We start from the raw sequence: 22,963 nt of genomic DNA on the forward strand, positions 1-22,963 counted from the left end.
CAAATGAACAAAACCTCCCCAAAGAGTAATGAAAACTCTTTGGACACATAAATGCTGTCTTTGGCAAGCCAGTAACCCCAGAGCTGTTTCCATTACAAGGACCAGGACAGGATTGCCAGAACAATCTACAGTTACTTGAACTTGTTTATGAATAAGTAAGTGCAGATTGTTCTGGCTTGCCTGCTGCAGACCATCCTGCAAAGCACCAATTCTGTGGTCACGGGCTGGGTACAGGTATTGTTTATATGTTAAGGAAGGGTGTTCTCAGATTTTGTTTTGTCTGGACTGGGTTCTATCAGCACCATATGTCCCTATACTTTTCAATCACATGTACCTACTCTTCAATCAGAGAGGATCTGTCTGTCCGACCTACAAGGTTAAGCTCTGTAGTGGAACACTTACCCAGCAGGCACAAGGCCCTGGGTTCAATACAAAGATCCAGCATCCCAAAAGCATGCATAACAATGTTTGTCATGATTCTGACCATTACTCAGCATTCTAGGAATTGGGAGTGGCAGCTGCCACTGCCCCTGAGTGGCAGAGCTGAATGTAGCACCAACTACATTCAGTCACAATGACTACCAAGAGGTGTTGCTTGAGCCTACACTCTGTCCCAGTAGAGGTTAAGTTTGAAGATTTGTAATCCCAGGGATCTTCCTGTCTGACCATTTTAACTGTTATTTCCATTCTTATCTTCTAAATTGTGTGTGGTGGGAACTAAAATGGTTGGAAGTAAAGAGCTTTGCCCACAGGTTTTTGAGTTTTCTCATGAAATGAGCTCATCTTGGTCTCTCTGTCTGTCTGTGGTGAGAACCAGTCACACTTCAGACTTGCAAAATCAGTAAGAACATGACTTGTGTCACTTGTTAGGGCCTTAGGAGGCATGGGCAGCCTCAGTTCATTTCTCTCTTGGGACTAGGGGACTTTATATTCGGATATGGCACAGGTCTTTGTCCACGTGCCTATGTCCTGTGTGCCCCATACCACACTGATTGGTTTACTTTCCCATTGTCTGACGTCAGATGCAATTCTAGGTCTTATGCAAGAAGCAATGGCAAGAGTGGAATATAGCCCCTATTTGGAAGAGAGTTGTATACCAATTCTAAAAATCTAGGAAATAAAGGAATGTGGACAATGAGAAAAGGGAAGGAGGAGAATTTTGCATGAGTTGGGAACAGAAAGAACAAAGATGGTTGGTATTCTACTGGTAAAAAGAAGAGACCACTACTTTTCTGGTTTTATTATTTACCATTGTACTGTTGCTTAAGAATTTTAAACTTTTTAAAGGCTAACATGAGAGGGGTCAATAGCAATAATAAATACAATGCCTATGTATGAGACTGTCAAAGAATAAATTTAATTAATCAAAATATTTTTAATTATAAAGAAAGATGTCTTACCCTGCCAAGCACACATGCCACTGTATTTCCTTCACAACAGGTCTCATGCAGATTTTTAATATCTGTGGTCAATTTAGCAATTTCAGAAAAATCAAATTTAGGTTGCTTTTTAGTGAGCAGAATCAATTCTCTATAAAGAAAAGTAAGTACATTTAAACAGTATTTTTTTTTTAGAATGAGAATTACATTCTGCTTTTAGTAATTATTCTATTTCTAAGATTATAATATAATTATATCATTTTATCCTTCCTATTTCTCAATATTTTGAATTTCTACTTTAAGTAACCTAAAGTGTCTAAACCTTGCAAGTATTAAAAGGTGTTTTCTACTTTGATTATAATGCATAGACCCACACAAAAATCAAATCTCAATAATGTCAAATACGATAGTTTTCATCATTTGAGGATCTGCTAAATACACTGAGTTGCTGAGACATTGAAACATATAACTTGATAACCTTAGAAATATGGGCAGTGTCTTTGCAACAAAGACAAGTGTATGGAGCACAGGCTTCCTTTGTGACTACTGATAAGTTTCTCTGGCAATAAGATACCCTTTCCTCCAGGAAGCTCAGTGCTGTCATTGGGGAAGAAGGTGGTAAGATAAAAAAAAATAAAAAATAAAAACCATGGGTCCAAGCTGGAGATGATGCATTAAAGCATCCTCCAACCCTTGGTCTCAAGAGAAAAGAAGGCTATTTTTGTGTCTAGCCTTTACTGTAGAGGAAGATTCAGTTAGTCTCTGTATATCTATCTATCTATCTATCTATCTGTCTGTCTTCTATCTATCATCATCATCACTATATACTTAACTGGCTTTGTACACACAATGTAGCCTAGGATAACCATGAATTCATGATCCGTCTGCATCTACCTCATAAATTATGGAATTATAGGTAATATGCCACCATGCCCAGCCAAATCCCTGCATATATATATTTTTTTTTAAGTTTTACTTCTTTTTGCAATGATATGTTTGTGTGTGAGTGCGGCTACCCAAGTAATCCAGAAGAGGAAGTAGGTCCTCCAGAGCTGAGTTACAGGCCATTGTGAGACATTCACTGTGGCTACTGGGAACCTAACTTGGGTCCTCTGCAAGAGCAGTGTGTATTTTGCCTCTCCAGCTCTAAGTCCCTGCATCTTAATGCCCCAAATCTACCATGCAGTGAGGGATTTGAGCAAATGAGATTTACTGATGGAGGAGATGATCGGAGCAGTTGAGGATTACGTGTGTCATTCTCAGCTCCCGTGCCACGTGCCATTTTTAAACAGAGAAGTAGCATAGGGGTAGAAAAGGATTCCAGGCTTATATGGACAAACATTGCTAAATAATGGGTAAATGACTCTTCAAAGTAGTTTAGCCAAAACAGCTGGCCTAGCAGCAACAAAGCCCCCGAATCGCATTGAGAACTTACACTGCTCTTGCCAGTTGGTCATTGAATTTAATCCTGATTACACATAAATGGCGATGTCTCGAAGATATTTCTCTAATATATTTTCTGATGGGTTCTAGCTACAAACAGAAAAACAATAAATATCACATCAAATGAATGTGATAGTAACAGAAAATGTTAATGGCATAATTAGGAAAAGATAGAAAATTAAACATCATCAGTCGCCTCAACATTAGGAAGTATTCAATGAACTGACTGAAAAGGAGCCGAGAAATAACAGGACAAGGCTTTTGCAAAAAAATAACATCTCACTTCACCAGCTATCACTTATCTCAAAACTTCATAAACAAACTGATATCTAGAAAGCTACCAAAATAGACTCAAAAACTGCCTTACAGATGTGCTTTCTTTCAGCCAAATGGTTAATAATTTTATCTTGGAAGTGTTCCAAACTGCTTAGCTGAAATAGATGCTTCAGATCTGCAATACATATTAACTTCTTTACCTCCAAATGCTTGTTTTCTGTAACCCTAGATTTCTACTTTTTAACTATCACAAACAAATATTTCCAGATAAATAAAAACCCCAATTATGATAAAATAATTGTATCCATTTTTTATGATGACAAATATTAAAGGCAAACAAAATGGTTTAAGAGTGAAATAATTGTTAAGTAATGACATTGTTTTGAGAACATGTATATTTGTAATGAAAATAGATGTCTTTAATCAAATGTCTAATCAAAACTTTCTTGGAAGGAACACAGTAACGCACAAAATAAAAATCTCAATTGAAAAAAAAATCAAAAGAAGGAAATACATACAATTAACATTTTTGACTGGTACAAATGTAAGTGAAACTTTTAAATTTCAGGATAGCTCTATATCTCCAATTAAAACATACTGGGGCTGAAGAGCACTTGTTACTCTTGCTGAGTGTCTGAGTTCAATTCCCACAACCACCTGTAGCTCTGTTCTCAGGGGATCTGAAGCCTTATTTTAGCTTCTTCAGGCACAGCATGCAAGTAATGCCAGAAAAACATGCAGTCAAAACATCCACATACATAAAATAAGTAAATGATAAAGAAAAGCATTATATTAACTGTGTATTGTTTGTTTATTATAATGATATCTTCAAGAAAAGTCAGAAAATGTACATAAACAAGATCTCCAAACAAAAATCCTGATATAATCAGAATAATTTATTCACTAAGTGTTATTAAATGCTAATTAATAATAGGTTATAGTTAACTGTGAATTATTTTTATTATTATCCCATTTGTTGCATCACATTCATTCAACATTCATTCAAAATGGAATACAAATCAGTTTGCCTATTTTCATGAGGGTCTCTGAGGCTTTATCACACTCTGATCACAGACTCAATTAATATGCAATGTGATTGATTGTGTAATTTTCTTCCAGGACAGAACAAGAGCCACTTAGGACACTGTGAACATTACAGTGGGAAACCTCTTAGCTAACTTATTGCACCTGCTGATATTTAACACTCTAATGTTCATGTTGCACATTTAGGAAGATTTCTCAGTGAAGAAACTGAATGTGAAGAAAATGTTGTGACTTAAAAGGATGGTGTACAAATTATTCACCACACCCATCCTGGCGGGAAATTCTAGACAATGAGACAGACATGAGAGCATAACCATTGGCTTTCAGGCTTTAATTAAAATGAAACCAAGAGGAAAGGGAAATGACTGCCTTCTTGGGATAACTGAGAATTGGCTTCTGTAGAGCCAGAATCCTCCAGAGTAAGAATGGGGAGGTCAGGCATTTAAACAAATAGCTTTAATGAAGCTAGTTGCCAAAATGAGTTCTTAGCCTATTGCAGAATCTCTTCAGATATGCTATTTTAACATACAAGGAAAGGCCAGGTATGAGAAAGAGATGCAATTTTATAAATTTTATGGGAAATTAGATGATTTCTTATGAAGACATCAAGACAAAACAGCCAAAGTTAGCCTGGGTGTTTCTGGCTCATGAAATTTCATGTAATTGCAATCATAATGATTATCAAACTTCTGTTAGTTTTCAGCCTGACATGTAGAAATCTGCCTGATGCCTTCTATAATGTGAGTCTGTTCATATTCAGAACTTTCCAATGTTTAGAAACTTTAATAAACACACAAAAACACTTTTATCCTAGAACCAATCACTGGTGTGCACCTACCCAATGATGATCAAAAGGCTAAAATATCTCCTGTCCTGTGTTTTTCTGATAAGAGACTGGTCATCATCATCCCACCAAGAAGTAAAGTCTATGTATAGTTCCCTTCCAGCTGATGAGGTCTCGTGGTGTTTTAAATAGGAGAACATGGCAGAAATGGGCTAGATTACAAATGGCTATACAGCCTCTTCCTGGTCTACAAGAAGAATCCTTTCTGGAGCCTTTGGCTACATATAAGCAATCCAATTGCCCTCTGACCATCACTGGTGGGGAACAGTCCAGACTAGCCCAGGCAAGAACATTAAATGCACATACTTGAGATTGTACATGAAGAGAAGAGATATTGCACCAATGCTCAGTGGCTTCAGCTCCTCCAGAATTCTAGGTACAGATATTATTTGATTGCAATTACACGAAATTTCATAAGCCAGAAACACTCAGGCGATCTACTTCCTGGGTTCCTAATCACAATCACTAACAGTAATTAAATAATGATCATGGTTTTACACCTCCAAAATTTGGGGTGTTCTGCTTAGATATTTATTTATTTTCAAGTCTGCCATGCTTCTCCCGTGTCAGGACTGCATACCTTTCTTTTTAAATGAAACACTATTTATTAGGTCTGGAGAAGAGCTGTGAGGTGATAGTATGCTGCTGGTCTACAATCCACAGCTTCCATAGCAGAGCCTAAATGACAACTGAACTATGTATACAATACCTTTGTCTGCAGGATCTCCGTTTTATTTTCCTCTTGACAACATGACAGAACAGCTGTTTCGTAGCAAGCAGACATGGCCAAGATAGTGGGTCCATATAAGAATGGATGCCTTCTAGAAATTTCATAGCCATACCTGAAATTTATGATAGCAAAGATGTATGGTCTGGAATTCAGGCAGTATGACAATGACATTTCTCATAAACTGTGTATTTTTTAAATCTATGGAAATTTCTGGAAATTCTGGTGATTGAGGGTTGGTAGCACTTTGCCCAATATTATCAAATGTTCACCATGAACAGATTATTGGGGTCATTCCCTAAGTGTCTATAAAGTGACTGTGACAGGTGAGTTAAACATGATCAGAAATGAAATCATCCCACTTTCTTCGAGAGACAGGGAAGTAGGAAGTTCAGTGGTCTAAGCATTGCTATAATGTAGGACTGTTTATCTGGCTCAGGGATTGACTTTACAAATATTGATGATGGTCAGAAGTCTCTCAAGGTCATCCAGATGTTCTTTCTAGACTAACACAATCAGTATCATTGTCCTCTAAGACTTGCCATTTAGTATTTTTTGTTTGTTACTAAATTCCCTGGAATTATGTTTCCTCACACTAGCCTGTGGAACTTGTTCAAGAACAGATTCGTGCACACATGAATATTCACTCAGAATAAGCCAACACTATAGACCAAACCAGCATATTCTCACAGATCCATTTTCTTTTCCTGTGTATTTAAGAAGACTACTTTCCCTGCCCCTGTAGTGAAGTTGGCAGCTATGATCAATTAAGTATTAATGGACATGCTGCACCTCACTTCTAGGCTTGGACACTTATTTCTTTGCTAAACTCTGAATCCTCTTCTTTTCATAGATACATGTTCCTGATGGCATAGCCCATCATAGAGACATGTGACCATTCAGGTACTCATTAGATAAGAATTGTCAGGATTTGAGCTGAGCCAGGGAAAACTGAGCTGGCAGATGTCGAAGTAGCCAAGTAATGCTGGAAGCCAAGATGAAAGTTGCAGTTACACCATAGGTGACTGTTTACTAGGGTCATAAAAGGAAGAATGCCAGGTCTACTGTTCCACTGTCTTCCCTATGATCCAGCCAGTTGAAGATCATAGGAATGAATGAAGGGTTCAGCAGGATGGCTCAGTGGGAAAAGATGATTACCATGCTACTCAGTGGCCAGAGTTTTGATGCCTGGAACATATGTGAAGGGGAGAGAAGAGAAATGACCCCATAAAGTTATCCTTTTACCTCCCCAACACACACACACACATACACATGTTTTTTTTGCATGGTAACTTAATGTATGTGCCCATTCCGGGGTCCTCAGGGAAAGCTCCTACAGTTCCATGGACCTGCAGCAAGGATGAAAAAGAGCTAATGAGACTGGAGCAGAAGGGGCCTATGCAGAAAATCCTGGTAAGAGTCTCCAAGAGCAGGCACTTTAGCAAGGACTATAGCTCTGTTCAGGAGCATGGTGTCCAGGAGACCCAAGTCCCTGACAGTACCCTTCAGTAGACTGTGGGGATGTTTGGGGGTTGCCTGAAGCTTGTAGTAAATGACAGCAGGTATAGCATTTGGTACATGAATAGCCATGTCCACATTTTGTAGGGCCTGTATGGACTCCCAAAGCACCCTGAGCATGCCTGAGATGTTGCCTGGAACATTCTACAGTTTCAGCTGGAACATCATGCCCCAGAGTTGTTATTGGTACTCTTATTGATTTGCTAACACACATCTGCTGGGGAGGAACTGAGCCCAAGGACTTGCATGCTTGACTCTGATTGTTTTCTGCTGTACATAAGCCCATACCTTCTCCTAAATAAATGGCATTCCAGCATTCCTGTTGCATGAATGACCTGCTGTCTTGTCTCTTATTTAAATCTCTAGGCCTTCATCTAATTAATGGAACAGATTGTAGGGTGGGCGCTACAAGTGGAGATCCGACAGAGACCGGGAAGAAAGGATCACCTAAAAGATCACCCTTGGAGGCTAGCCGGCAAAGTAAGTGGATGAGGGTGTATTGAAGGATGAGTGCCAGTAACTCTAAAGATATTCTCAGTGGGAAATTAGTGGCCCTATTGAAAAGACAGGGCACCAGGGTTAAAACTAAAACAGCTAAAGAATTCATTGGCATATTATAGAAACATAGTCCCTGGTTTATACACTCTGGAGGCTTAAACATCCCCCACTGAGAACAGGTAAAAGGAGATCTCCAAATGGCTTATAAAGAAGAGGGTCCTGATAATTTCCCTTATTTCCACCTTTTCCTTTTGGTGTCTAGTTAAAGATGTGCTCCTGAGCAATAAAGTCAAAGTAAAAGAACAAATAGAACTTTTGAGGAAGTACAAGATTTAGAACCTGTAAAATCTATCAGGGAAGAAGAGGGATCTCAACTAGAACATGATAGTCCTACTGTAACTGATGAAGAAGATATTTTGGAAGCAGAAATTGAACAATTAAAACAAAGAATTGCTGAAGCTGATAAGCACAAATGCCATCCACTGAGGCCCAACCCCTTTTCTTGTGATCCCTTTAGTAGGGCCTCTGTGCCGCGAGGGATAGAGGAGATCAAAGATTTAATAATCAAGGTAGAAGCATTAGGAAATGGGAGACAAGCTTTTCCTGTGATTGAGACTGTGGATCCTCAGGGTAACAGGGTTAGGGAGCACAACCCACTAAATTACAAGGACATAAAACAACTTAAGGAGGCTGTCATTGCTTACAGTTCCCATGCTCCTTTCACTCATGCAATTTTTGAGTCTGTTGCAGCATTAAATTGCACCTCTAGGGACTGGATGCAGCTCTGTAGAGCTGTGCTGAGTGGGGGTGATTATTTGCTGTGGAGAGGCAATTTCTTTTTTTTTTTTTTTTTTTTTTTTTTTTTTTGAGTTTTCTTTTTTTTTTTTTTTTTTTTGCATATAGAGTATTTTTTATTTAATTTTATATAACAAAGTCCAATTAAATGAAAACAAACATTTATACACAATATTTGGGAATTTGGGCGTCGTTCTTTCCAAACTACTTCCTGCTGGTAAGGGGCGCTGTCTTGGGGGATTCGAAGAAGATTCAGCTATCCTAGCTGTAGTCTGTAGGGCTGTTTTGTCCAGCTGTTTGGAATGTAGGATCAGCTTGTACTCTGTTTCAGGCGGTCTGGTGTGATCAAACCACATTAGTCTGGAAGGAATCCACATCTTTTCATTTTCTGTGGAAACAAAAATAGAAATACTTTTCCCCAGTAACTTGTTCTTCAACTTAAATTTTGGAGTCAAAGCGTTTTTTTTTTTTTTTTTTTTTTTTTTTTATTATTATTTTACATGTCGATCCCAGTTCCCTCTCCCTCCCTCCCTCCCTCCCCCCAAACCCTCCCTCCCTCCTTCCCTCCCTTTTGCCCTCTCTACCCTCTCCCATGCACTCTAAACACCCTCCCCTCCCAACCCCCCACCACAATACAATATGTAGGGGAATGCCATCCAGTTGGGGTCATGTAGATCTGACAGGTCCTGTGAAGTAGGGACTAGGGCTTCTCTCCTATCTCTAGAATAAGGCAGTTATCCCTCCATGGGGGATATGTTTGCAAAGTCCTTTTGTGCACCAGGGATACATCCTGGCTCCACTGTCTGAGGTCTCTTAGACTGCTCAGACCTTCTGGCTGAGACCCATATTCAGGGGAGTCCGAGTCAGACCCCTGTTGGCTTCCCAGCTATCAGTCTAGTGGCCCTTAGCTCCTCCTTGTTCAGGTAAGCTGTCTCTATGTACTTCTACCGCATGGTCTTGTCCTCTCCATCTGCTTCTGGGTTCTAGTTTGACTCAGTGTTTATGTATGGGTGTTTGGTGGAGAGGCAATTTCAAGAAAATTTTAAAGAAACCACCCAACACAATGCTGCTGCTGGATCTCCTGCTAGGAATTTAGATATGCTCACGGGCACTGGGCAATATTCTACCCTAGCAGCTCAAATTCTTTTTTGCCCAGTGGTCTATGCACAAATTTCTGTTGCTGCTACTAGACCTTGGAAAGCCCTGCCTAATAAGGCTGCAGGGGATCAACTATCATTATGGAAGAATGTCACTACAGGATAATGGTGTGGCCCTGACCTGGTTCTAGTGTGGGCCCAAGGGTCAGTTTGTGTCTTTCCACAAGATGCAGATAACCCTGTTTAGGTGCCTGAGCATATAGTTCAACCTATGGGAAGAGACCGCGATTGTAGCAGACATAGAGAAGGTCTGATGTGCCTTCATCAAGAATCCACCCATTCTGATGCCCGTGGGTCTGAGTAGCACTATGTGGCCCTTTTCCTGACCACTAATTATAGTTTGGGTAAAGCAGCTATAAAATTACACTTTGGTTCAAAGGATAAGAATTTCACCTTCATTTCAGGCACTTGTGTTCTGGCTCCCTTCTTTTTCATTGTAACTAGTGCTACTAATTTTGGAGGAAGTCTCAATTATTCTCAGCAGGTCTGCCGACTGGTTAGCTACTGCATGTATGAAACAACAGCTATTATGGTTGGCGTACCCAGGGTGATACCTATGCCGAGACCTCCTCTACAGATGACCAACTTGTTCAGCATAGAGGAAAAAGATTTCAGGATCAAGGCTGTGATTGTTATTACCATTGCCTCCTCCACCACTGTAGCAACAGTTACAAGGATAGCCCTCTCCCATTCTGTAAACACTGCAAGCACAGTGGATGAACTATCAGGTGAATTGGCTGAAGCCTTAGCCACCCAAAACACAATTGATAATCTAGTACATATTGGCATTTTAAATTTAAATCTACAAACTAGCGTCCTACAGAAATAGTTTGATTTATTGTAGAGGTCCATAAGGCTTTGTGTTCTCCCTCTTTCATACATATCTGTGTTACACCGGCTAAAGTTAAGAATGCATCAATTGTTACTTTTATCCAGGGGTCTTGGAGTGATCAGTTTTTAAATTATACACATGCTTTAGCCATGCAGATCATTAACATCAATGAAACCTGAGTACCACCTACCAGTGCAGAAGACCTTTTACAAGGACTTCCACTTACTGGCAGATTAATTACAGAAGGGGCAAGCTCTCTCTCCCTGGGGCTTATAGCCCTTACCCTTGGTGCTATCTGCCTGATCTGCCTATGCCACCACAGCATTAGACAGGCCTAGGCCAATATTCAAACAAGACAGATTCTACTGTCTTTAGCTTAAAAGAACGCCTGTGCCCAAGTGTGGCTAAACTTACAGACGGACTAATCACCAGAGACAGGTAAGGCAGAAGGGGGCAAAATATCCAACCTAAGACAGGAGGGTTACAGGCCTGGGTGACCTCTCCCATGATGGGTAAGGAATTATGCTTACATCCTCTGCCACCCAAGACAGGTGTTAGTTTATATTAAAAGAAAGGGGGACCTGTAGAGCTCTTCCAAGGCACCTTGAGCAAGCCTGAGTTGTTTGCTGGAACATTCTGCAGTCTTAGCTGGAACATCTTGCCCCAGAGTTGTTACTGGTACTCTTCTTGATTTGCTAACACACATCTGCTGGGGAGAAACTAAACCCAAGAACTTGCATGCTTGACCCTGGATTGTTTTCCACTATGCTGTGAATCAGTATATAAGCCCACTCCTTCCCCTCAATAAATGGCATTTCGGTATTCCTATTGCACAAATGACCTGCTGTCTTGTCTCTTATTTAAATCTCTAGGCCTTCACCCAATTAGTGGAACAGATTGTAGCACAGGCACTATAATACTTCACCCTTAATGCCAGGAATTTTGGAACTTGCCTGATACATGATCCTTTAGTGTTTTCTAACTAAGAATATGAGGGCACGTAACTCCTTCACAAAGCTTCAGAAATCTCTAAGGCAGTTCTGCCCCAGTAAGGGTGAATTAGTGAAGTTTGTGTTCCTTCATGTTGTCTAATTTCCTCGTTTATCCCTGGCCTGGACTAAAATGAGTAAAATCAATTATCAAATCACCACCAAGTTCCCAGACTCTAAGACCAGCAGTCAGATCCCTGTCATATTCCTCATATCAGTGATGGGCTTGTGTAATATAGACACAGTCATGCTCTGTGAGAACCACAGTCTTGTGTTCCCCTTGTCCTGTTACTCCTGACTCTCATGAGCTGCAACTCCATGCTAATTAGGATCCCAGACTTGAACTTGGTAATTCTCCAGTGCTATCATTTGCCCTAGGATCACACAGTCCATTTTCAGTGGAAAACTCACCTCTGTTTAATCTACAATTATTGTTTGTTTCTAGGCTTAAATGACAGACCCTATCCCATGCCTGTCAGATGCTCTGTCTGCTATCTACTGTTGCTGGCCTCTGTCTCCAGGGCTCTCTGCTTTTTATGGCTTTCCTAGGTGACTGAGTAGTCATCTGGACCCTTTGTTGTACATGGAGAGATAGATATGGTCCTTTCTGAATCCCTGCATATCCCAAGCACTGAAGCAGTATTTATTCTCATGTTTCCAAAAAGGGACTCTCACAGTGGCACTGGCAAGGTTACATCTGCAGGTAAGGAAGAAGCAGCACAGGTGTGTCCCCACAGAACAAGGTGGCCCAAGCCACGCTGCACACCTCCACAGGATGACAGGGTGGCCTAAGCCAGGCTGCACAGACAAAGGATACTTCTGGAATGTGGAGTTATTTCTTAGTCCACCATTTCTCTTCCCTTTGGCCATCCCTGGGGTATCCTGGGATGGTCCCCTTCCTGCAGCAGGTGGTGGCTTTCTTGCAGGCCACTCTCACCTCCAGTGTGATCTGTTACAATCTGATGCTTCATATACAAAACGTGTAAAAAGGGCAACTATCCACATTGTTCAAATGTTCCCTAAGGGAAAGGACAAGGCTGTTTTCCTTGCGGGTGTTCCTCATGGGAGGGGCAGGTGACCTCGTGGGAGCCAGCTGAAGCCTGCCTACAATGGCTTTGCCACCTTCCCAGAGCCGTGTCCTTCCTCTTATCTAGCCAGGTTGGCTGCTTGGTAAGTAGCCACAAGCCCTCTTATTTACCTTCCTTGGTGTTACACGCCGTTTTAGCCCCAGCATTTGTTTAGTGCTAACATTTGTTTCTCCCCTCAACACTTAGAATATCATTTTCTACTGCTCTTCCTAAACAAGGAGGTGAGCAGTATATGAGGTCTAGTCATTTCTAATCTTCCCCAGCAGACATTCCAGGTCCTATTGACCCAATAGGATGGTAATTGCCATTCTCTTCAAAAAAAAAAAAAAAAGTATCTAATTCATTTTCATTTTAAATATGCTGCCTTTTTTTTTTTTTTTTTTTTTTTTTTTTTTTTGGTTTTTCGAGACAAGGTTTCTCTGTAGATTTGGAACCTGTCCTGGAACTCACTCTGTAGACCAAGCTGGCCTCGAACTCACAGAGATCCGCCTGCCTCTACTTCCTGAATGCTGGGATTAAAGGCAAGTGCCACCAATGCCCTGCCTGAAAATATTATTCTTAAAAGACCATAACAAAGAGAAGTGGCTTACCTTACCTTCAGCGACATATGACTCCCCATGTGAGTCTCACAGGTCAGCTCAGGCCTTGGCATCAAGGATGTATCAATGTCGCCCACTTCATCTTTTTTATAGGACAGGAAGCACTTGAGTCTTGCTGTGTTTTCCATCTTGCAACAGTTAGTGAACACATCACTGCCCACCAGCCCTTGGTTGTTGCAAATATATGTGAGGAAGGTAGCAACCTACAGAATGGAGGGTACCATACAGGGGAAGTGTGGGAGACCAGCATTCCCCACCAGGGGAAAGTTAAACTGGGCACACGATGCTGAGCTTTGAGTCCAATAATCTCTGGACACAGAGATTTCAATTTTATTTCTTTATTTATTCTGTGTGTACATGTGTATCCATATACATTTAAGTGAGTGAACATGTATGTACACGTGCATGTGGAGAGGCAGAGGCCAATGCTGGCAATCCTTAACCACTCTCCATCTTATTTCTAAGATGTTTAAGCTACAACTATACTGATGAATCAGTAAGCTCCGGGGACCTGCCTGTTCTGGTCCCTACTGCTGGTACTGTGGAAATGCACCGCTGTGTCTGGCTTGACATGGCTACTATGATATGCATCTACGTCTTCATATGTGTACAACAAGTATTTCACCAATTGAACTATCGTTCCAACCCCAAGGCATGCCTTTTAATTAAATTCTTCTAGGTATCGTTTTACATTCATTTATCTATTATATATGGTGAGGGGAGTGTGCCTTCCAGCAGGTATAGAGGTCAGAGGACACTTGAGGGGGCCGGTTTTGTCCTCCCACCTTATGGATTCCCAGTATCAAACTCAGGTTGTCTAGATTGACAGCTAGTGCTTTTACTAAGCCACCTATTAGGTTTTTAAATCTAAATCCACACATGCTGCTTGTTGACCAGAGAGAATTTACAATTTCCCCCTTTCCTGTGAAGTTGCTTCATACTCAAGGAATTGACAGGCTTTTAAAAAATAATTAGATATACTTCAGAATTTCCAAGGCAAGATATTCTTAAGGAGAACTCTCCACACACACAAAAAGCAACTAATTTGCTCATTTCCTACTAATTTTTACTTTTGTTTCCATGGGAACATATTTTAAGACTTGAACTTTGAGGCAACGCATATTCGTTGTCAAATATTCAACTGGAAATGTAGTCATTTCAATGTTTTCAAATGTTTTTAGGTGGCAGTAAATGTGTGGAGTTAGGTAAACCTCAACTGGAATGTGTGTTCCTATTTGAGGAATAAATACAGAAAAAGTCGTTTTTGAAGCAGAAATTATAAAAGGATTGCTCTAAAGTGAGTATAACCATTGACAGAATCTTCATTTAAAATGTGGATTGATGATATCCCTTCATACACAGAGTCTAAAACACTATGCACAGGCATTAGCCCCAAGAGATGAAGCAGGGAACTCCACAAATAAAGAAGAAAAGTTACTTCTCATTTATATGTTGCATTATTTAGCCTGAAAATAACTAATCCTAAAATCTTTATTCTAAGAGAATGTTAGTGTTAACCAAGAATTCCTCTGTGGGGAGCTCAGGGGAAGTGGGGGGGCAGCGAATGGAGAGAGAAGTAGGAGAAAACGAGGGGGAGGAAAGGAAAACATGTGCGACCAGGAGGATTGAGCCTGGTTAGGAATAGAAGACAGGAAAGAGAAAGAGAGAGACAGAGACAGAGAGAGAACATAAAAGAGGGAGCCAATATTGGTTTGAAGATAAAATTGAACACAAAGAAAGGTCTAGAGAACTACAAGACTGCTCCCAACTAACAATTTGAGCTTCCGTGGAAAGGCTATCATAAATGCCCCTTCCCGGAGAGTGAGATCAACAACTAACTTATCCATGGAGCCCTCAACTAATGCCTGTTAGAAACAGGATCAAACACCCATACATAAACACTGAGTCGAACTAGAACCCAGATGCAGATGGAGAGGACAAGACCATGCGGCAGAAACACATACAGACAGCTTACCTGAACAAGGAGGAGCTAATGGCCACTAGACTGATAGCTGGGAAGCCAGCATGGGACTGACTCAGGCCCCCCTGAATATGGGTCTCAGCCAGAAGGACTGAGCAGTCTAAGGGACCTCAGACAGTGGAGCCAGGATGTATCCCTGGTGCACAAAAGGACTTTGCGAACACATCCCCCATGGAGGGATAACTGCCTTAATCTAGAGACAGGAGAGAAGCCCTAGTCCCTACTTCACATGACCTGTCAGATCTACATGACCCCAACTGGATGGCATTCCCCTACATATGGAATTGGGGTGGGGGGGATGGGAGGGGAGGGTGGTTAGAGTGCATGTGAGAGGGCAGAGAGGGTAAAAGGGAGGGAAAGAGGGAGGGAGAAAGGAACGGATAGAAGGAGAGATGGAGGGAGGGAGAGGGAACTGGGATCAACATGTAAAATAATAAATTAAATTAAAAAAATGCTTTGACTCCAAATTTAAGTTGAAGGACATGTTACTGGGGAAAAGGATTTCTATTTTTGTTTCCACAGAAAATGAAAAGATGTGGATTCCTTCCAGACTAATGTGGTTTGATAAAGCCAGACCGCCTGAAACAGAGTACCAGGTGATCCTACATTCAAAACAGCTGAAAAAAGCAGCCTTACAGACTTCAGCCAGGATTTCTGAATCTTCTTGGAATCCCCCATGACAGCGCCCCTTACCAGCAGGAAGTAGTTTGGAAAGAACACACCCAAATTCCCAAATATTGTCTATAAATGTTTGTTTTCATTTAATGGACTTTGTTATATAAAATAAATTAAAAAAAAAGAATTCCTCTGTGGGTATGATGGGAGATGTCATTCTCTAAATATGTTTCTCTTATTGGTTAATGAATAAAGCTGTTAGCAAGTTACTAGTTTCTTATCAGTTAGCTCTATCTTAATTATTAACCCATTTATATTCATCTAAGTACTTCCACGTGGTCTTATCTTACCAGAGAGAGGGGCCGGCATCCTACCCTGTAGGCCCTCCACCTTGGAACTCCTCCTTACTACTTCCTCTCTCCTCCTAGTCCCACCTATCTTGCTTTCCTATTGGTCAACATTGCTTTATTCATTAACCAATACGAGAAACATATTTACACAATGTCATCTCCCATCAGAGATGGGTATAAGATCATTCATGGCTGAAAATACTTGCTGCCAAGTCTGACAACCTGAGTTAAATCCCTGGGACCCACACAGTCATAGGAGAGAAATAACTCCCAGAAGTTGTCTTCTGACCTCTATGTGTGTCACAAACACATACACACACACACACACACACACAGAATATATATTACATATATATATATATATATGTATTACACACATATATAATTTAAAAACTAAAAACATTTCTCCAGGAATTTCTATTTTATTGAAATTACTGGTAACAAGACCAATAGAGTTTTATAATGAAACAATAATAATGTCCCTTATGTTCTACCTACTGAGAAAAGGATCTGTAAAAATATTGGTTTCTTTTTTGTATTCCTAAATAAACTCTTTTTAATTAATTTCCATTTTAATTTGGTTTCCCAAAGTTCTTTATATGAAGACGTCAGACAGCAGCATTCTGGTGACTCAGGCAAAGCAGCCCATATCCTCAGGTATGTGACTCATTCCCTTGAGTGCTTGGCACTCAGAACCTGAGCTCCCAGAGAGGAACTGGTTAAATGCAGACCTAGAGTCTACAAAGATTATATCTGGCATGTGAGTCATACACATACTCTCGATGTGCCATGTCCTGTCTCATTATTCAAGTAGTCCTGTTTATAGCGACATCTTCTGTTTATCATCTAGCTAAGGCAGGAGAATAAATTCACATACAATCCACCTACCAGTTGGTGAAAACATTCTGCAGGTGACTCATGTGGTCTGAGACTCTTACAGTTTTCAACAAGATCCAGCAACTCTTCAGCAATGGTTTGGACTACTTCATAAGATGCATCCTGAAGAAACTGAGCAACCATAATGCTGGCACTGAAACATAAGGTCTGTGTGAGGAATATGCAAGGACCTGCCCCTTCTTTCTTTGTTGTATTGCCCCGTTCTCCCCAAAGTGATTCCCATCCCAATTTCAAAGAAAAATATATTGCTAGTGAAACACACATGTCTCTTAGGTTCTCCTCTGGGTGATCCTGGCGGTTGCTATGCTGTCTGGCTGGGAAGAAAGGACTTGTTTGGTGCTGTGATTTGGGTGCATTTGCACCCCTGACTTTCATGTGTTGAAATCTTAACCTAAGGTAAGAACCTGTAATAGTCATAAGGATGGCCCTTATCCATGGAATTAGTGTCCTTATAATTGAGGCTCACCAAAGCTCTTTCATTCCTCCTATCATACACGAGCATAGCAAAGAACATATCACATATGAGTGAGACAACAGGTACAAGGCACCAAATATTAGAACCTTCACCTGATGCAGAATCTGCTAGCACTTGGTCTTGTACTTCCCAGCCTCGATCAGGTACTGTATGAACACAACTTCTGATGTTTATAATTCCCCCCACCTTGTAGTGTTTTGGTACAGTGGCTCAAAGGAACTAAGACATTTGTGAAACAGGAAATTTCCAAGATTGAGAACCCCCTTTAAATTCTACAATCTCTGTTATTCACTTGCAGATTTCTAGATTTATTTTCATTAGCTGAATGATAAGAACGATTTAACAGTATATATCTTCCTTTGAATTTAAACTGTCTCTTGTCAATGACTTTTTAAATATTCAAATATAGCTGGACTCTATCAGTGATTACAAGTAAATTACATGTAGTTTGATTCTAAGTTATCGATTAGGGCTTGAGAAAATGGCTCGGTTGGTAAAGTTCTTGCCTTTTAAGCACAAAAGCCTGAGTTCAATCTCCAAAACCCAAAAAAAAAAAAAAAAAAAAAAAAAAAAAAAGCTATGCATGGTGGTGCAAGCTGGCAATCCCATCTCTGATAGATCCCTGAGGCTTACAAGCTAGCTGGTCTACCCTGAGCCAATCAAAAACCAAATGAAACAAAATGACACCAATAGACATGAGAGGGGGGGAAGCTCATGAGGTCATAACCCTAGATAAAGGAACGCTGAAGGCAGCAGAAATACTTCCCCAGGGAAGCACACACCAATAGGTTATCCAATACCACATGGTCAACCCTAGAGACATACACATACAGATAACATTATACTGACTGAAACACACACACACACACACACACACACACACACACACACACACACATGCTTTCTTGAAGAAAAAGAGGCCATGAATTTGAAGGAAAGTGAGTGGAATCACATGGGAGGGTTTGGAATGAAGAAATGATGTAATTGTATTATAATCTCAAGAAATGAAAAGAATTAAAAATCAAGATGGATGGCATCGGAAGCACACATATACACACACACAATTACCTTCTGTTCTGCACATGCACACAGACACACAATCGTTCTGTGTGATGGATATCTCACTACAGTTCTGAGTTCTTTAAATTTAATAATTTGGTTGAACTCTTCAATTAATATGTTCATTAAAAGCTATTAGCACATGCAAAAATAAATGTCAGCCCTTGAGAGTAAAAATCCCAAACATCAACAATGTGTGGGTCTTAATTTGGCAAAGAAAGTGTTTCCCACACTTTGTATTGCTCATCATCCACTCATCACATATGGGTATACATCACAATAGAGCCATGTCTTCCTTCTTACACTAAGGGTGTCAAAGGAACTAACTAAGCAGCTTTCTGGTAAGTAAACAATCATTAGCAATTACCATTGCAGCACAAACTAAAGGTTCTAGAGGCAGGTCTTCAGATTTCAACTTCTATTTATAGAAAGTAGAAAGAAAATGAACTCTTTGCATTTATGTATGAAATAAATTTTAGTGCTTTGGTTGGATACAAAGATTAAATGAGGGGCTGGGAAGATGGCTCAGTCAGGAAAGTATTTGCCATACAACTATAAGGATATGAAGTCAGGTCCCAACAACCCATTTAAAAAGCCCAGCAGAGTGGCATGCACCTGTTATCTCATTGCTAGGGGTAGTAGGGCAGGAGGATCCCTGGAGCTCACTGGTCAGACAGTCTAGCCAATCAGTGAGCTCCAAGTTCAGTGAGTGATCCTGTCTCAAAAAAAAACCAAAACTAAGTAAGCTTGAGGAGCAACTGAAGAGGACGCCCGATGTCAACCTCCAGCCTCTGCATACACATGCACATATGTACACAAATACATATGCATAAGAGCATACCACACTACACACACACCATAAATGAAAATGTGTAAAGTCCTGAACATATTGCCTTGTGATAATAAACATCAAATAAGGTAGCCTCTATTATTATTTCTGCAGTCATTTACATTTTTGCTCTATTCATATTTACTTAGCACATTTCAGACACTGGCTTGAATATAGTATTCTCTCACCTAGAATGGAAGCAAAGACTAAGTTTAAGTGAGATGCTTCCAGATGAGTGGCCTCAATGTATTAGCCCTTTCTGTCGTCATTCCACACTCTAACGTCTATCAAATTTCAATGACTCTTTTGACAGTGATGGCCACTGAGAAAGATAAGCCTTTCCACACACAGGGTAATAGCTGTCATGGTTACTCATCATATCCTTGCATATAGGCTACCCACACTGTAGATGGATTCCCTACCTGCGTGTAGTAAACTTCTTTGAAGAGGCTCACATTTAATGTAGCTGAAGAAAACAATAAGAGATAGAGTTTTAATAATCTCCATTGTTTCAAACGAAGTTCCACCATTTGAGAGAAATGAAGACTTTATATTCTTTTCAAGCAATTATAATTAACCATTAACTTTTCGAGTGAGCAATTTTTTTTCTCTTAATGCTCCCATAGATTCTCATAAAGTTGAAGAAATTCAGGACAATGAAGAAATATTGGTGTTCATTAACAAGTACAAGATTCTAAAACAGATAATGTGGACCTACAATTTGTTCAAGATTACAACACACAGGACTTGTAATAAAAATTGATCAGTGTGTTTGGTAAATACCAGTCTACAGTATCCCATTTCATAGAAAAGTGTGTTTACATGTACAAAGTTCAAAAGAGGCACAGAGAAAGCAAACATGTATACCCCTGGTCAGATAAGTGGTCAGAACTCAGGTGACAATGTTGGGCACACTTCCAGGACCCTGGAGAGAGGAGTAGCAAGCGCAGGCACTGCCATCAAACACAAAGGCATGGCACCTATTACTGAATGCTGACAGTCAGTCTGGACAACACAAGACTTTCACTCACATGACATTATCATTGCCTGAATGGGAAATGAAAATCAATTTTTACCATGTACACATGGATTCACAGATAACATTTCAGATCTATCTACATTTAGAGCCTACACACCAAAGAGCTGCACAATCTGAAGTCTTTCTATCACCACCTGTTTTGCTGTTCATCCAGTTCTTAGGTCAAGGGCAAAAGAACTGGTAGCTGATTAAGTAAAGAGAAAGTCTTGGAACATATGAACTTCAGAATGCCAAAAAGAGGAGACTGCTGGTTGTTATTTTAGCCTTTCCTACCTTTAGTTTCCTCATTTATAAAATGTGAACCACTTGGGCAGGTGAAAATTAAGTTTGCTCCAAGAAAGTCTCAATGTGAGAAACACATTGAACAGAAAAGAACTCAATGATGTCTTGAGTGTGTTGGAAGGATCCTTGTTTCATAATGTTACACTAGAACTTTTTAAAACATTTTATCTTATTTTAATTTTTAAATTTTATTTGTATATAGTTTCTCTCTTTTTACCATACACGTCCTTTGGGTATATGCCATGGCTTCCAGGTTAGTGTTTTTATGGAATTCCTAGGAGTGTAGACTAATGGGTTTGTTTCTCATGCATTTTCTTGAGCTCCTTTTCTTCTGTTTATTTGTTGTTTGTCCTATTCTGATATGTTAGTTTTTGACTTGTCTTATTATACTTAATTATTAACCTTTAAAAGCCTGTTTGCTGTTTGTTTGTATTGTTGTTGTTTTTGTTGTTTTGGTTTTGGTTTTATGAGATATGATTTCTCTGTATGGTTTTGGAGCCTGTCCTGGAACTAGCTCTGTGGACCAGGCTGGCCTTGAACTCACTGAGATTCTCCTGCCTCTGTCTTCCAAGTTTTGAGGGCAGACATGAAGCACTAGCTGTAGTTTTGAAGTCAGAGGAGTTAGGACTGTGAAGCTCAGCACACTTTCCGACATTTCTGTTAAACATCCACAGCTCTGGCCGAGCAGGGCTTTTGGTGTGGAACACAAAGAAAACTGTCTCGCTACTTCTGATATTGTAAACATTCCTTGGGCTCTCTGAATACAACATTAAAAGAAACTTTTAAATGTATATTTTATTGCATGTGTTTACATATGTGTATGGGCACATGTGTATGGAGGTCAAAGAAAAACCTGTGGGAGTTGATTCTCTCCCTCCACCATCTGGGTCCCAGAGACTGAACTCGGGTCATTAGGCTTTTACTCACAGAGTCATTGTGCCACCCCGAATAAAGATTTCTAATGTACACCACATGGCTAAACCTATAAAGTGATATTCACAATGTTGTTCTGCAATCAGAAGACACAGCCTTGGTTCTTTGTTGTCACTGACTAGTTGATTATCATTGAGTAAATTAGTTCCTCTCCCCAAACCTCAGGCCTCTATAAAATGAGAATGAAAATATGTACTCTGAGAACTGTTTGAACTAAATGGGGCAATTCACATAAAACATTTGAAGCAGTGTTTGCACATCCCATAGAAGCTGGCTGTGAGTGATACCCAGAGTGTGCTCTTGTGGGTTCATACCCTTATCTCCCCAGTTTCTTCTCTCAATGGCAACAGCAGGACCCAGTAATATTCTTCCCATACAGGGAAGAGTTCTGACCTCCACTGAGTAAGAAAAGTTCAGTGAAAAGTTCCAAGTGTAATATTCAAAATAAAGTGTAAACTGTGTGCGTGTGTGTAGGTGTGTGTGTGTGTAGGTGTGTATGTGTGTGTGTAAAAGCACATATGTATGAAGACACAGGTGAACCTATGTACTCCATCATGTCAGCCTCAGGTACTGTTCCTCAGGATCTGTCCACATTGTTCTTTAAGACAGGTATATAACATGAGTTCTAGTAGTTCTTAGTGATAAAAACCTGGAGTCAGATACTAAAGGGTTAAAACTGAAAGATCAGAGAAGCAGAGCAGTCAGTCACTAAAGCTCTAACCTCTGCCAAATCCTCAGTTCAAAAAGAGAGGAAGCTCCTGTCTTCACCCAGCCATCTCACTTCCTGTTTATCTGTTCAGACCTCCAGACCTGTATGGTTAGCTAGTAGCCAGTTCCACCCTCTGATCTTCAGGCAAGCTTAATTTGTTAGAGTATAAACAAGATATCACTACAAACGCTGTCTAACCAGGAAATTCAAGGTACTTGCCTATCTCTGTTCCCTCCCCCAGGGTTTCCATTAAAAGTGCACACCAAGATGCCCGACTTTTTGTGTGGATACTGGGGATCAAATTCAGGTGCCTATGACTGAACAGTGTGGGTGGCTAGTCTCAGTTGTCAACATGACACACCTGAGAAGAGGAAATCTCCATTGAGAAATTGTCTCCACCAGATCGGCACTTCCTGGATTGGTGATTGATGTAGAAGGACCCAGCACATTGTGAGTGGTATGATCCTTGAACAAGTCAACCTGGACTCTATGAGAAAAGTTAGTGAATGTGAGCCTGAAAGCAAGACAGTAAGGACTGTCCTTCCATGATCTCTTCTTCAGTTCCTGTCTCCAGGTTCCTGTCTTTAGTTCCTGCCTTGGCTACA

At 40.3% G+C, this 22,963-nt stretch overlaps 1 protein-coding gene across 1 annotated transcript in view; it reads right to left on the reverse strand.

Moving 5' to 3' along the window:
• The window catches only part of LOC127232272 (alpha-fetoprotein), a 45,456-nt gene extending 25,554 nt beyond the window's left edge, over positions 1–19,902 (reverse strand). Inside the window, exons 1-7 of the mRNA XM_051198298.1 lie at positions 19,818–19,902; positions 17,295–17,346; positions 17,024–17,165; positions 13,181–13,392; positions 5,696–5,828; positions 2,815–2,912; positions 1,401–1,530 (exon numbers count right to left, since the gene is read on the reverse strand). Of these exons, the coding sequence (XP_051054255.1) occupies positions 1,401–1,530; positions 2,815–2,912; positions 5,696–5,828; positions 13,181–13,392; positions 17,024–17,165; positions 17,295–17,346; positions 19,818–19,902 (852 nt within the window). The remainder of the gene's footprint in view (positions 1–1,400; positions 1,531–2,814; positions 2,913–5,695; positions 5,829–13,180; positions 13,393–17,023; positions 17,166–17,294; positions 17,347–19,817) is intronic.
• Between the last annotated feature and the right edge of the window lie 3,061 nt (positions 19,903–22,963).

The sequence above is a fragment of the Phodopus roborovskii genome, unplaced genomic scaffold (genome assembly GCF_943737965.1).
Source record: "Phodopus roborovskii unplaced genomic scaffold, PHOROB, whole genome shotgun sequence".
Classification (NCBI taxonomy): domain Eukaryota; kingdom Metazoa; phylum Chordata; class Mammalia; order Rodentia; family Cricetidae; genus Phodopus; species Phodopus roborovskii.